Here is a 15,199-nt window from a genome sequence, read left to right on the forward strand (position 1 = left end):
TGCAACAACATGGATGAATCTCAGAAACATGTTGGAAAAGCAGCTTTCACAACAGTATACTATATGGTTCCATTTATATGCAGTTCTGGGACAGGCAAAAATAAGGTAAAAAAATCAGAGCAGTGGGTGCTTTTGGGGGTGGTGTGAATGCAGAGATTGACTTGGAAGGGACATGAGGAAACTCTGGGGTGATGATAATATTCTATATCTTGATAGGGATTTGGGTTACACAGATATATGCATGGACAATTTGGACATTACCTATGACCTCTGCTGCTGGGACCTGTTAACTATTCATTTCTTTGCTGACTTTGTGTCGTACCAGTCTCAACACTGTAGTGGCATGTTTTAATGAGAACTCAAAATTATAACTTCTGCTGCTTACTTCCCAGGGATGGCTCTGGTTTTTGTAATCAGCAGCCTATGTTAGAGGCTCTAATGCTTGCACTATAGCAGTCTACAGGAGCCAAGCCTCCATTAGATCTGCCCTGGTAGATAGAGTATGGATGGAGCATAGATAGGATCAGTTCCCTGGAGACAGACCTTGCCCATTCCAGTACATAAAAACAAGTCTCTCTACGCTGGTTTGAACAGTAACTTTTAAAGTCCCTACTTTTCTGCAGCTCCTTAGTAATTCTAGTAAGCTCAAAATCATAGAACAGGTATGGCTGGCAGTCCCCTGAAGGCAGTTTAATTGACCTCAGAGTAGTTCCACACTAACCCTCATGGCCAGTGCAAGGTTAATCTCTACTTCCCCACATCATGCGTCTTAGTTACCTAGTGCTTTTTATAACAAAAAATAGCACAAATGGGTAGCTTTAAAGAACAGAAATTAATTTTCTTGTAGTCCTGGAGGCTAAAAGTCTAAATCAGGGTTTTGGGTGAGTCAATTCCTTCTATGGGCCTCTCTCCCAGTTTCTGGTGACTGCTGGCAATCCTTGGCATTTCTTTGTTGTAGATGGTCCTCACATGGTGTCCATCTTCCTTCTGTATCTCTATTCTGTTTTTTATAACTCAGAAGTAATTAGGTTAAAAAAAAAAGTAATTAGGTTTAAGACCCACCCTACTCTGGTATGTTCCACTTAACAAAAGGAAACGCTTATTTCCAAACAGGGTCCTATTTACAGGTACAGGGGTAAGGACTTTGACGCATGTTTTTGGGAGACACAATTCAATCCATAACACCATGATTCCAACAGTTTCAGATTCATGATGCAGATGCCCTCCTGGTAATTTCTGGAGTGGGGATTTAGCATAAGGTACAACTTGTTGAACCTTAGCTCAAAGGATCCCAGGTGAAAAACCAGTGTAATCTGATTCCATCTGGGTTCTCCTAGGCTATGCATTTTCATTTGCTACCTCTGCACAGCAGCATATTCAGTCATGAAAATTAACTCTTTTATATCTCCTAAAAAAGTGCCCTGTAAAATTTTGTTTGGAAATTTTACTGAAGATTTCACAATTTCTGAGAATGGGTCATATGACGTACTGCACATCCTTTCCCTAATATTTCATTGGTTTTCTCTTCCACCTTGGCCTCTCCTTAAAGAGGAAACAACTTCCCTGTCTCATACAGAGCACTTTTATCGCCTTCTCTGGAGCCTTGGAGCAAGAAACTTCTATGTTCCTCAGAGATATACTTATCTCAAGTGGCCTTTGTTGTTGTCAGCTGCCGACTTGTGATCCCATATATGCAGAGTAGAACTGCTCCATAGGGTTTTCATGACTGTGACCTTTCAGAAGCAGATTGCCAGGCCTGTCTTCTGAGGCACCTTTGGGTGGGTTTGAACCGCCAACCTTTTGTAGTGTTTGCACCACTCAGGGACTCCCCAAGTGGACTTATGAAGGCATCTTCCTAACTAAGGCAGATCACTTCCTAAGAGAAATTCTCATATGGCTTTGAAAAGAGAAAAGTCTCCATAAATACCATTTATTAACCCCATACACTATGCCAAGTATTATGTTAAACACTCTACTTAATCTTTGTTACAGTTCCTTGAAGGAAGCAGTATTATCCCAGTTTAGGTAAGAAAACTGAGGTTAAGAAATTTGCTCAAGAACATATAGGTGATAAATGGTGGGATTGAGAGGTCTGAACCTAGGACTGGCACCCACAGCCTACGTTCTTAATCACTACTAAGTTACTGGCGCATGGTGGTGGGGACAGAAAAAATATTCCTTTACATCACATTCCAGGCAGAAGAACCGCTAGGACCTACACTGCCTGGTTGAAACCTGCTCGGGAAAACAGTGTTGCCCCTCACACCAACTATGTCCGGACTCTGATGTCCGTAGGCGTCTGGGCTTCGGGAGCTCCAGGGGAGAAGCTGAGACGCGGCCCACCTAGCCTCTCCCACAGCGACCGGGATTCTCCGTGCGCCCGCGAGGAACCACGGGACAGCGCCCGCCTCGCACTGCTTCCGCTTCTGGTCGCTCAGGCCCCGCCTCGGCGGAAACACGGGGGGATGCTGTCCGCGCTGGCCGCGCAGGCGCATGGTGGGCGGCTGCAATGGCGCTGTCGTGCCCCTTAAACAGGTATCTGCTCCTCATGGCGCAAGAGCACCTGGAGTTCCGCCTGCCGGTGAGCCCGCAGCGCCCTTCGCAACTTTCGACCCGGAGAGGGCAGCGGGGTGGGGGTTGGTAGTGTGCGGAGGCGGCAGATGCAGGCTGGGTAGTCAGGGATTTGGAGGTCTGTGCTTGTTTTGGGGGATCACGCGTCCACCAATCCCTCGGCTCCTGGGGTAGGTCCTAGCGCAGCGAAGGGTGTGTGAAAAAGAGGTACGAAACAGACCACCTCATTGTGGCTAAGCATTTTCATTCATTCCTCTGCTCGTGTGCCAGGTACTGGAGCTATGGAGGGTCCTCTCCCTCCTAGACCCCTTGGTCTGGTGGAGGATGGAGACATCCGAACAGAGACAGTCAGTGTAGTGTTTTAAGTGTCAGATATGCGGGCCAAGATTGATGGGGGAGGAGGTGTGTTGGGGAAGTTGGGAAAAGTGCTTTACTTATTCAACAAACATTTTCAGAATACCTGCTATTGCATGTGCCAGGCATGTATACAGTGATGACAGAGACAGCCTCTGCCTTCAAGGAGAAGGAGACCTGATGGCGGAGTGGTTAATGCTAACCAAAAGGTCGGTGGTTATATCCCACTAGCCCTTCATGGTAGAAAGATGTGGCAATCTGCTTCTGTAAAAATTTACCACCTTGGAAACCCTACAGGGCAGTTCTGCTCCGTCCTATAGGGTCGCTATGAGTTGAAAGGACTCCACAGCAGTGGTTGCACCTTCGAGGAACTTACTACTGTCTGGACAAAGGGCTGAGCAAAACAAACATAATAACGTGGCAAGTGCAGTGATAGATACACAGAGTAATGTGAGAGCATATAGAGGGGGAATCAATTTTTCAAGAGCATATGTCCTGTAAACCAGTTAGAATGAACTCTTGAGGACCAAGACCATCTTTATGGTTTAGGGGCAGGTTGGCCTTTGGAGAAGGATTCCATTAGAATATGACATTTGAACTGTTACCTAAAGGATGAATTGGAGTTAGGCAGGCCAAATAGATGGCAGAGAATGGTAAGAAGAATGCAGGAGAAGTAAACTACAGAGTAGCAAAGCCTTGTATACCCTGGGGTTTGGAAGGGGAATTTATTGAAGTGTTTTAATCAAAGGAATGACAATTTGATTTTTTTTTTTTTTAAATCTCGTTGGCTACAATATGGAGGGTGGGTTTGGGATTTGAGGGGAATAAGACTGGAGCTTAGAGATCAGTTAGGAGCCTGCTGGAATAGTCTTATTAATAGACTAAGAAGGCAAGGGGTAAGAGGATTGGACAGACTGGGAAAATATTTAGGTGATAAAATCATCAGGGCTTGATGATTGATGGAATAGTGTGCAGTGGGAGAGGTACCAGTCAAGATGACTCCTGGGATGCACAGAGGTGCCTCCATTTAAGCTAGAAAACACAAGCAGACATAATACTTTAATTTTGGTTATGCTGAATTTGATGTGCTTGTGTGACATCCAAGTGGAGATGACCAGGAGACAGTGGATACGTAAGTATGCAAAGAGCATGATAAGAGTGATCTGGACTGTTGATAAATATTTGAGAATCTTCTGCATAGGAAAAGTAAAAAGCAAAAAAATCAGTTGTTGTGGACCTGATTCTGACTCATAGCGACCTTATAGGACATGGCAGAAACTGCCCCATAGGGTTTCCAAGGAGCGACTGGTGGATTCAAACTGCGACCTTTTGGTTAGCAGGCAAATGCTTAATCACTGCACCACCAGGGCTCCTTATAGGAAAACTAAGAGGATGAAATTACTTAGAAAGTGTAGGGCCAAAAAAGTGACGGGCCTAGTGCAGATGCTTGGAAACATTGATATTAAGGGAGTTCAGAGAAGAGGAGGCAGTGTGAAAGGTAAGTGTCAGAACAGGAAGGATGTGAAGCCACAGAAATCAGGAAGGTAAAATTTTAGGAAACGGAGAAATTGGTAACGTTGAATGCAGCTGCTCTTTGGTTAAACAAGAATGAAAAAGTGTTCATTGACACTCTAAATTAGAAGAAAGTTGATCAGTTTTCTTAGAGCTGTTGTGGAGAGTTAAGTGGAAAAGTGGTTTACTAGTCACTGGAAAATGAGGAGGAGGAGATACAGGGTAGAGTGCTCTTAAGAGCATAAGAAGGGGAAATACGAGATTGGTTAAAGTTTGAGGGGGATTACAGTTGTACTCTGACACACATGGGGTCGCCCTGAGTTGACTCCCACTCAACAGCAACTCATTACGGTCAAGGTAGGAACCCCTCTCTCCCCGCAAGTGTAGCAGTTGAGTATGGTAGGCTGAGGAGTGAAGGGGAGGATAGATATAAGGTCAGAGTGTCGGTTGATGGCCTTTCAGTAGAAGGGGAGATTGAGCAAAGGAGGGTTAGGATGGGGTGGGATGGGATGGCTGCCTGAGGCACTAACCTTGAATGAGCCAAGGTTATTTCTTGAAAGATGGGGAACAGCAATTGAATGTGACGCTTGGGAAAAATAGTGGGATTTGAAGTAGTCACTGAGAACAACATATATTAGAACAATGCTAAAAACTCAGCTGAGGGCGGAGATCATTTGTTTGTAATTGTGCCAAGATTCTATGATTTTCTTAAGTAGTGCTCGATCTTTTGGCTTTTAGACGTTATGAAGGAAGATTATGGCATTGATTCAGTATTAATGTTTTGCTGGGCAGATGCCTTGGGAAGATAGAGGTGCAGAGGGCATAGAGTTTCAAAGAGGAGGTAATATTTTAATTGGGTTTTAATTGATAAGGAGATGTTCTTTGGGTGAAGAGGACTGGAAAGCCTACTTCAATGATTAACAAAAGCACGATCAAAGGCACTCAGTTTAGACTATTTTAGACGTAATGGAGAGTTGATGACGATTTTTTTTTTTAAAGGCAGGAAGTGCCAAGATCATTTTTGTTTTAGAACGATAATGTTAGGGGATCAGATAAAGGAAAGCACTTAAAGGATACTGGAGTGGAACTAGAGAGAGGCCAAGAAGGATGAGTGCCTATAAAAAAATATAGTAAGGAAATGCAATGGGAATAGAGTGCTTAGGCTATAGTCTCAAGAATAGCATCCCTAGTACCTGGTAATTTTATCTGTCTCTTCCCTCTTCAATTTTTTGTTATGTTTATGAAGCTGTACTAGAGTAGGATAGATCCTAAACCTAATTCCTTCTGAGTGGTGTCACTTAACACACACACACACATGCACACACAAGGAAGATGCCGTGTGAAAACATACACACGGCAGATACATCTACAAATCCAAGCATGCTAATGTGTTTGCTGGCTACTAGAGCTGAAAGTAACATAGCTCCTCTAGAGCTATGCTCTGAATTAGAACTTTTAGCCTTGAGAATTGTGCGACAATACATTTCTGTTCTTTAAAGCCACCCACTTATGGTATTTTTGGTTATGGAACCACTTGGAAATGAAAACAGCTTACTGTGGCTGTAACTGAAATTTTTCAGAGCCCTAAGTTTTGTTTGGTGTTGAAATTTAAATACCTCAGGTTGGTCATCACCCTGCCACTCTTTGTCATATGACCCATACCTGTCCCTCTTAGTAGACATTGAGTTGCCTGTGACAAGGTCCAAGGCTTATTCATCTTTGTGTTCTTGGACTTACTCTGAACATGGGACATGGGCATTCCTTAAAATCTCATATTCTAGGCTACAGTTTCTTAACTACGAATGTTTTATCTTTTCTGATTTGACTGTCTTTCTGCAGATAGATGGAAATGATAGAAATTTGTGGTTCTCTTTTCTCTGTGTCATCTGTTAACATTACAGTTTTCCCTTCTAAAAAACCCTCTAGACTTTACGGCTTTATACCTGCATATTTTGCACTTTGAGAAATCGGCTTTCCTGATGTCTGTGATACATGTCTGTGTTTTTCATTTATCTCCTGTGTATTTTTGATTCTGGGATGTCACACCTGTGTTGTACCAAGGATCTTGTTACTTTCACATCTTCAGCCAGATTTCTGTTGTTAATGAGATGAAATTCAGTGTATCAAACTTTTCTTTTTCTCTGCTTCCTCAGAGGTGAATTTCAGTCAAGTAAAGAATTTATCAAATTTAATATGGGTCATATTTAACATGGGTCATTGAAGTTCCCCATAACTATCATTATCTTGCCTGCATTCCAATTTTGTCCAGGTAGCCTGCAGAGTACCCCAAAATCTCTGTTATTCCTCTTTTCTCTCCTTTTAGGCTTTTGCATGTGTTCTTTACTTATTGCAAACTTGTAGGTTTGTGAATTTTAATCAAGAATATACTTTTTGACTTCTAGTGGTACTGTTTCTATTTGATATATCTTTAACTATTATGTTCTTTCATTATACCATTTTTGACTTCATCCCAATTATCTTGATACCATTATCATTTTTTTCTCCTTGTGTCAAAATTTAAGTTTAATTGATTTATTATCTCCACTCTACTTTGTTTATTAAAATATACCTGAGACCCTCAAACTTCTTCCTGATCTTTTTATTGCCTTTTCCCCCAGTAATCGTTTCATAGATGATAAAACGAAAACAGAATTTAAGATCAAACACCCTGCGTGCCAGAGTTGGAATTTGACTTAAGTTTGTCAGGCTCCCTATTTCTACTGGAAGAAAATATAGGAATACTATCTGTACTTTCCGTACTAGTTACCTATTGCTGCATAACAAATTACTCCCAAACTTAGTGACTTAAAACAACAAAAATTATGCCACGGATTTTATGAGTCAGGAATTCAGGAACAGCTTAGCTGGGTGGTTCTGGCACAGGGTCTCTCCTGATGTTACAGTCAAGGTGTCAGCCAGAATAATAGTCATCTGAAGACTTGACTGGGATTGGAGGACCCACTTGCCCACTTGTAGTGCTGTCCACTGACATGGCTATGGCAGAAGGCTTCAGTTCCTTGCCTGCTCCTGAGCTGTCCTCACAATCGTTGCTGTGTTTTAGCCCATTGTTGCAGCCACTGTGTCAGTCCATCTCATTGAGGGCCTTCCTCTTTTTTGCTGACCCTCAGCTTTACCAAGCATGATATTCTTTCTCCAGGGACTGGTACCTCCTGATAACATGTCCAAAGTACGTGAGATGAAGTTTCATCATCCTCGCTTCTAAGGAGAATTCTGGCTGTATTTCTTCCAAGACAGATTTGTTTGTTCTTCTGGCGGTCCATGGTATAGTCAGTATTCTTTGCAAACACCATAATTCAGAGACATCAGTTCCTCCGTCTCCCTTATTCATTGCTAGCTTTCACAAGCATATGAGGTGTTTGAAAATACCATGGCTTGGGTCAGGCGCACCTTAGTCCTCTCAAATGTCCTGACAACATGGAGATTGTTGTCCCCTCAAGGGAATAACCCACACTGAAGTCATAATGTCTTTTATGACTCAGCCTTGGAAGTCACAAACTATCTCTTCCTTCAAGTTCTGTGCATGAATAGCGAGTCAGTAAGTACAGCTCAAGGAACCCTGGTAGCACAGTGATTAAGAGCTACAGCTGCTAACCAAAAGGTTGACAGTTTGAATTCACCAGCCGCTCCTTAGAGTCCTGCACTGTCCTATAGGGTCGCTATGGGTTGGCATAGACTCAGTGGCAATGGGTTTGGTTTGATTTTGGTTTAAGTACAGCTTACACTCAAGAGAAGGGCAGTTAGGTTAGACCATTTGAAGGGAGAACTATCTAAGAATTTATGGGCGTAATTTAAAGCCACCACACCCTCAAAATCTGTTTCTATCTCAATTCTATAGTCAGTGTACATTTCTTCTCTAGGTTTTTTCTGGCAATATAATTTTCACAGTTCACATTTGAAGCTGGGTAAAAGAGGGATGGATGCGTGCTGTCACGTTGGCTCTCTCTGATGTGAGTACATCAGAGCACACCTCACAACCACGTCAGTTTATGTTCTCTCGATAACAGTGATTCTCAAAGTGTTGTTCCCGGACCAGCAGGATCAGCATCACCTGGGAATTGTCAGAAATGCATATTCTTGAGCCGCCTCTCAGACTTACTGAATCAGACACTAGGGGTGAGGCCCAGCAATCTGGGTTTTAGCAAACCCTTCAGATGATTCTAATGCAGATGATGTTTAAGTACCATTACACTGTAGTGTTTCTTCCAGTGTTTTCCTGCCACACTTACATAGAAATCATTTTGGTTTTAATTATAATCTCTGAAAGTGGGGCCCTGGAAAATTGTCTTTTTAACTAGTTCCCCAGGAGATTGTTCTGTGCTTTAGCTTTTGGGTACCACTGCTCTAGCAAGTAATCTCAGACTCACTATTTTTCTTATTTTTCAGAATTTGTTAATGTTATTCTTTGTACCTCTTATTGTCTAGATTCCTTAATGTTCTAAGAACGAATGCTCTTTTTTTCAGAAAGTATCTTTTGTGGCATCAGTTCTCCAACTTTTTGGTCCAGGGAACCCTTAATATCCTTTAAGGTTATTGAGGACCCCAAAATCTATCAATATTTACAGTAAAATTAAAAGCAAAGAATTTTAAAAAATTAAAAAAAAAAAACAAACTCATTGCATGTTATCATGAATAAATTTTTTTTAATGAAAACTATTATTCACGACAAAAAATTTAATGAGAGGAGTGGCATTATTTTACATTTTTATGACTCTTTCATGTCTGGCTTAAGGAAAGACAGCTAGATTCTCATTTCTGGTTCTGCATTCAATCTTTGGCAATATATTGTTTTGGTTAAAGTATGAAGAAGATCTGGCCTCACACAGGTAGTTGGAAAGAGAAAGGTATTTTAATAGAATTTTCAGATAATTGTAAATATTCTTTAATACTACACCAAATTCAATGAGTGACGGTTTTTTAAAGGTTAGTTGGCAAAATGCGATCTGAACCTTTGTCAGTGAACTGTTACGTTAAAACCCATTGGTCTTACCTTGCACTTTGAATGTTTTTTTTTTAACCCATATATGATTTTGTAACATGCGTTATCATTTGGAAAATATTGGTTCGCTGAGTTATGCAGATGTTCCAAATGCTGACACATTTCTTGATGCATTATCAAAAAATCACATTTGTGAATATCATTGATTGCATGAGAAAACTCTCTTAAGTATTGGGAAGTTGTTAAGCTCGTGGTGGTCAATGCAAGTTTTCTAAAATTCTAACTTTTACTTGAGAGCTCAATTTTATCATTGGCACTTTATGTGTCAGGTGTTTTCCTTGAAGTAACAGGCTCCCTTTATTCATTTATAAGAAAATGTCTGCCAAATACCCTAGTGTGAATAGTTTGTCTTACAGTCACTCTTTCAAGTAAAAAATGGTATCCCATAAAAATTCTGTCTCATTATGCTCAAAACTTTAACAGTTGCCCAACTGCTTTTCCTTGAAGCAGCTTTTCTACTTGGATACGCAACAGAAGTGGTTTTTGTATGTTACCCATTTGTCACACAGAAGACTCAAGGGCTGATATTTTATAATTTCCAAAAGGTTGATATTTAATAAAATCAGTAAGTTTTACTTCTTTATCAAGAACATTCTTAAGTGAAACTTGCTTTATTTTTTATTTTTTTATGTGAGCTCAAGGTGATGAATACAGTGACTATTACGAGAGTTTGGTGCCACTAACTTGATTTGTGCTAAGGTACCACTGTTGCTTTTGCACTGTAACTGCAGATATCAACAGGAAACCAACAAATAGCACACTAATGTTGTTACGAAAATAATTTTGACCTTGGAGATTTTTCAGGGGTTTGTGTCTGTGGGGAAACCCTGGTGGCGTAGTGATTAAGTGCCACTAACCAAAGGGTCAGCAGTTCAGATCCGCCAGGTACTCCTTGGAAACTCTGTGGGGCCATTCTGCTCTGTCCTATAGGGTCGCTATGAGTTGGAATTGACTCGATGGCACTGGGTGTGGTTTGGTTGGGTTTGTGTCTGTGGAGCACACTTTTACAGCTGCTACTTTATGGGAAGAGCCACACACTTCTTTAGTTAAGTATTGTGAAGAATTTACTGTTCTTTATGTTGTATCAGATTTTTCCGTTAACAGTATCTTAACTCAGGGTTTGACTCTTTTCTGACTCATTAGAATTTTTTAGTTCTAGCTTTCTTTGAGCATCTTTCCATCATTATTAAAACCCATTGCCATCGAGTTGCTTCTGACTCTTAGCGACCCTGTAGGACAGAGAACTGCCCCATATCATTTCCAAGGAGTGGCTGGTGGATTCGTACAGCAGACCTTTTGGTTAACAGCCAAGCTCTTAACCATTACCCCACCCAGGCTCCATCTGTACTAAGAATTCTTAATCTTCTCTATTAAACTGTAAGGTAGAGAGTTTTCCTACAAACACTTTGAAACCTGCTTTAACTAGGAACACAGGAAACCTGGTGGTACAGTGGTTAAGAACTTGGCTGCTGACCAAAAGGTTGGCAGTTCAAATCCACCAGCTGCTGGGTGGAAACCATGTGGGGCAGTTCTACTCTTGCCCAGTAGGGTTGCTATGAGTCAGAATCGACTCAGTGGCAACGGGTTTGATTTTTTTTGGTTTTAACTAGGAACATAGCCAGCTTTGATTTATAGACTAGAAATTGCTGAGTAAGTACATTAGGCAAAGAGATCATTCATTTATTCGTTCCTTTGGTAAATATTTATTAAATGCCTATTTTGTGCTAGCCCTTGTATTAAGCCCTGCAAGTTATTGAAATAGTTTTCCAACTTTCTGCTTATGTAGGAATTTCTTTTGGGACCACTACAGAAATTCTTGAAAACTTGCTTAAAAGCTGCCCGTCCTTGTTCCTGATCTCTACCAATTTGTTAGCACAGGCACTTTGACTAAAAACATTAGCACGTACTTTCACATGGTTCTTAATAGTAATTTCCCAAAATAACTTGTTTCCTGTTTTTCTAGCCAGTTTCATTGCAGTAAACAGTTTGAGAAATTGATTTGAATTAAGAAACCTGGGTTTCAATCTCTTAGTGTTCCCTTGAGTCTTTGCGCACATTAATTACTCTTAATGTTCCATCTTTTGTTAGGAGAAATATGTGCTTAATGCTGAAAACTAGGAGCGACTAATTAATGGATTAATGATGGTTTTTCCCTCTGTAAAGTTACTGGCTGAAAGTTCTCTTTGCCTAATGTGAGATTGCCAAAATGCTTTAATTTTCTTACAAGTATTTATTGAGTGATTATTACTCTTTATACTTGCAACACTTCTTGTGAATTCTGAGGGACAGAAGGAATCTGAAAGATTGATCAGTAGCCCTTAACCAATATTTGAATCTCTTCTCTACAATGTCCTATAGCAGTTCTTTTTTTTCTTTGTGCAGAATGTGATATGTGTAACTGATATAAATGATATAAAACTTGGAGAACAATTTTCAAGTATTATAAATGCTGTTACTAAAATCTGAAACTGAATGAGTATAATGTTGAAATGTATTCTCTATAATATTTTTATTATAGGAAATAAAATCTTTGCTTTCACTTTTTGGAGGTCAATTCACTACCAGTCAGGAAACCTATGGAAAGGTAAGTTAAATTATATATTTTCATTAAACCTTATAGTATACTTACAAAAGGAAGCTTGGGATTTGAAGAGAAGAACTGAAAATCTTAAATTTATGTTTGTGAGGTTGCTTATATCTCTTTCTAGGGGTAATTGAATAAAAAGGATATTTTGAGAAATTGTAGTTATGGAAACTAATTTAGGTTTACTTCCAGTGTTTATTGATTTTATTAGTTTATAATTTTTAAAAACAGTTGTACCATAATTTGTATCTGTGTCCTTTCATTGGAAAAAAGGGCCGTCTTCTGTTGATGGGATAAATTTAGAATTAGAGTTTTTAATGTTAGAGTTTTTGAGCTTACATTGGCAATCATTTTAAACTTTGGAATTATGTATTATGTAAGATTGTGAGTTTATAAGATTTGTATTTTGTATATGATAATATATCAGTGTGTATTAGAAAAAGTTTGGGAAATAGAAAAAGAAAAAAACATTCACAATTCTTCCTCCTTGACCTGGCTTATAATTTGGTAGTACTACCTTCCAGTCTTTTTACATATGCTTTTTCTGTCTTAGTTGTAATCCCACTGGTCATGGGCTTCTGAGTTCTTTGGTTTTCACAGGCAGTATTACCATAGGCACATGGTGCTACACAGCCTTCAGCACTAACATGGCTGGGTAATATTGTTCATTGACCAGCTCTACCATAATTACCTAACCATTTCATTTTCAGTCACGTTGATTTTAAAATTTTCCTAGTAAAAAGAATAAGATGACAGCCTTTTTTCCTGTTTGGGTTATTTTCTCTAGTGTAAATATTGGAAGAAGAAAGAATGGATGGACAGGGAGAATTTTTTTGCACAAGCTGAGAGAACTTAAGTTGAAAGTGCCCTGGGCTGGACTTGTATTCCTGAGTGACTTTCACTTGAGGGGAGGCCCAGGAGAAAAGGAGGGAGAGGGTGGGTCAGATTGGGTGAGGGTACTGAACTGAGAGTGTGGTATTCTGCTGGGTTTGCTGTGTTCTGGCAAGAGGTTATCTGAGTTGCATGGGGCTTAAAAGCGCTCTCAATCTTGGCTTTTGAGACATGGGACTAGGGAAACTCCACTGATGTACCTGGAGCTTTTTGCCTTTAGAAGAAATGATAAAGCTCTGAAAATTAGTGATAATTTAAAAATGTATTCCTTGATTTTCTATCATAATTATTCCAAAGGGCACCTCCTCTACTTCTTGGGTGGCCACAAGTACCTAGAAAAAGAGAGATCGTTTAGCAACAAATACATTACTTAGAAGTTAAAAATAAAATACCTGTATTTATAAGGAATGGTTAACAACAATAGAAAAAAATTTAGAGATTATACTTAGCATAAAATGCATTAGTTCTTTTAGTCAATCAACTTTACTAAAAGGGCAAATACAAAATTAATCTTAAATTTAAATAACCTTAAATTTAATTTGCTAACATTTTCATTTATAGGGTCATTTATAAAAGTGTTTTTGCATTTATTATGTATTATCTATCTTAACAGGTCACCTATTTATTTCCTTTTTTACTGTTGGAGTGATTTTTGTTTTGGTTAGAGTCAGATCACGTATTTGTACATGAGATAGGAATCTCTCCTTTTTGATTTCTTGAATGAAAGCATATGAGGCTACATAACCACTTAGAAATAAATTGTTCATTGTCTTTCCTTTCAGTCTCCATTTTGGATACTTAGCATTCCCTCTGAAGATATTGCCAGAAACTTAATGAAACGGACAGTGTGTGCCAAGTAAGAGAAACTTAACAATGTTCTCCTGTATGAGTGTACACCATACTTCTCTTAACTACTCTACCTCCATTTTGCTGTATTGTCAGAAAGTAGGAGGTGGTGTGCGTGTTGCCGGCGGCGGGGTCGGGGCGGGGGTCGGGGGGCGGGGGTCGGGGGGCGGGGGGCGGGGGGCGGGGGGCGGGGGGCGGGGGGCGGGGGGGAGCCTCAATTTAGGTTGCAGTTACACGGCTTTGCCACCAGATGGTGGTGGTGGAATGGAGGAGAGCCATTCTACCAAAACACCGTGAGAGAATGAGTGGCGAAGTGTAGAAACACTTGTTTTAGAAGACTTCTTTGAAACTTGCATATTAAGCAGAAGTATAACATGAAACATAAATGCTTTGTTATTAATAAGGTAGATGCCACATTTAGTTATGTCCAAAGTATTGGAAATCAAAAAATGTTTTCTTACGTGTGATTTTTGGTTGGATGAGTAGATTTGTGAAGTACAAGATGATAGAGTGAGGACTGTCAAGAAGTGCTTTTCTATTTTATTTGTTAGAGAAATGAATTCTGATTTTCATATCTTAGTATGAATTAATGTATTGGTGTTATTGTTTATACTACCTGTGTGTTTTTAGATTTTATTACTGGAATCCACTCCTTTTTCTGTGTTTTTATTTTTTTATACTGTTAAAATATTTTTTCTATTTTCAGCTTTGTAAATTAAGCTGAATTCTCAATTACCATCCTAAAAATTGGGCAGCTTGTGTAATCCTTGAGTTGCCTTTTTTTTTCTGAATATTTTGGCAGATTGCTGGAAATTATCTTTTCTGTAGAAATGATAATGTTTAATAATACAATTCAAATAAGAACTTATACATAGATCTAGTTTTATTAACATGGTTAGCAATACTTTAACGTTTGATGTATAATTGCTCTATTATTGAATAGGCTACAACCCTGTGTTTAGTTAAAATCAATCTGTTGAATTCCCCAGTCCAAGATTTTATCTTTTAACTAAGTGTATAACTGAAATTTGTTAATGGGTCTTATTTATTAAGTAAAAATTACTAGAAAACTGAAACATAACTAAAAAAAAACCCAACCTTTTAAAAACTATCACTTTAGATTCCAAAAGAAAAAACCAAACCCATTGCCATTGAGTCATTTCCAACTCATAGTGACCCTATAGGACAGAGTAGAACTGCCCCATAGAGTTTCCAAGGAGCTCCTCGTGGATTCAAACTGCCTATCTTTTGGTTAGCAGCTGTAGCACTTAACCACTATGCCACCAGGGTTTCCTACTTTAGATTAGCATATTATAATTTATGACTGTAAGAGGTTATATGAATTCTAAAGATATAGTTTGTTGAATTTACAATAGTGTCTTGAGTATCAAGAACTTTTGTACTTACATCAAAGCCCTTATCTT

At 39.4% G+C, this 15,199-nt stretch overlaps 1 protein-coding gene across 8 annotated transcripts in view; it reads left to right on the forward strand.

The window, feature by feature from the left end:
* The first annotated feature begins 2,100 nt into the window (after positions 1-2,100).
* Positions 2,101-15,199, forward strand: part of TRMT11 (tRNA methyltransferase 11 homolog) — an 88,612-nt gene continuing 75,513 nt past the window's right edge. For 3 of the 8 annotated variants that reach the window (XR_007519206.1, XM_049900328.1, XM_049900340.1), the window contains exons 1-3: positions 2,102-2,581; positions 11,973-12,038; positions 13,712-13,785. Coding sequence is in view for 5 of the 8 variants with exons in the window: in XM_049900328.1 (XP_049756285.1) it covers positions 2,510-2,581; positions 11,973-12,038; positions 13,712-13,785 (212 nt within the window). In the remaining 3 variants the exon portion in view is untranslated. Of the gene's footprint in view, positions 2,582-11,972; positions 12,039-13,711; positions 13,786-15,199 lie in introns of all 8 variants that reach the window. The other 5 variants (XR_007519207.1, XM_049900318.1, XM_049900350.1 and 2 more) reach the window with 4 other exon arrangements.

Source organism: Elephas maximus, chromosome 1 (assembly GCF_024166365.1).
Source record: "Elephas maximus indicus isolate mEleMax1 chromosome 1, mEleMax1 primary haplotype, whole genome shotgun sequence".
Classification (NCBI taxonomy): domain Eukaryota; kingdom Metazoa; phylum Chordata; class Mammalia; order Proboscidea; family Elephantidae; genus Elephas; species Elephas maximus.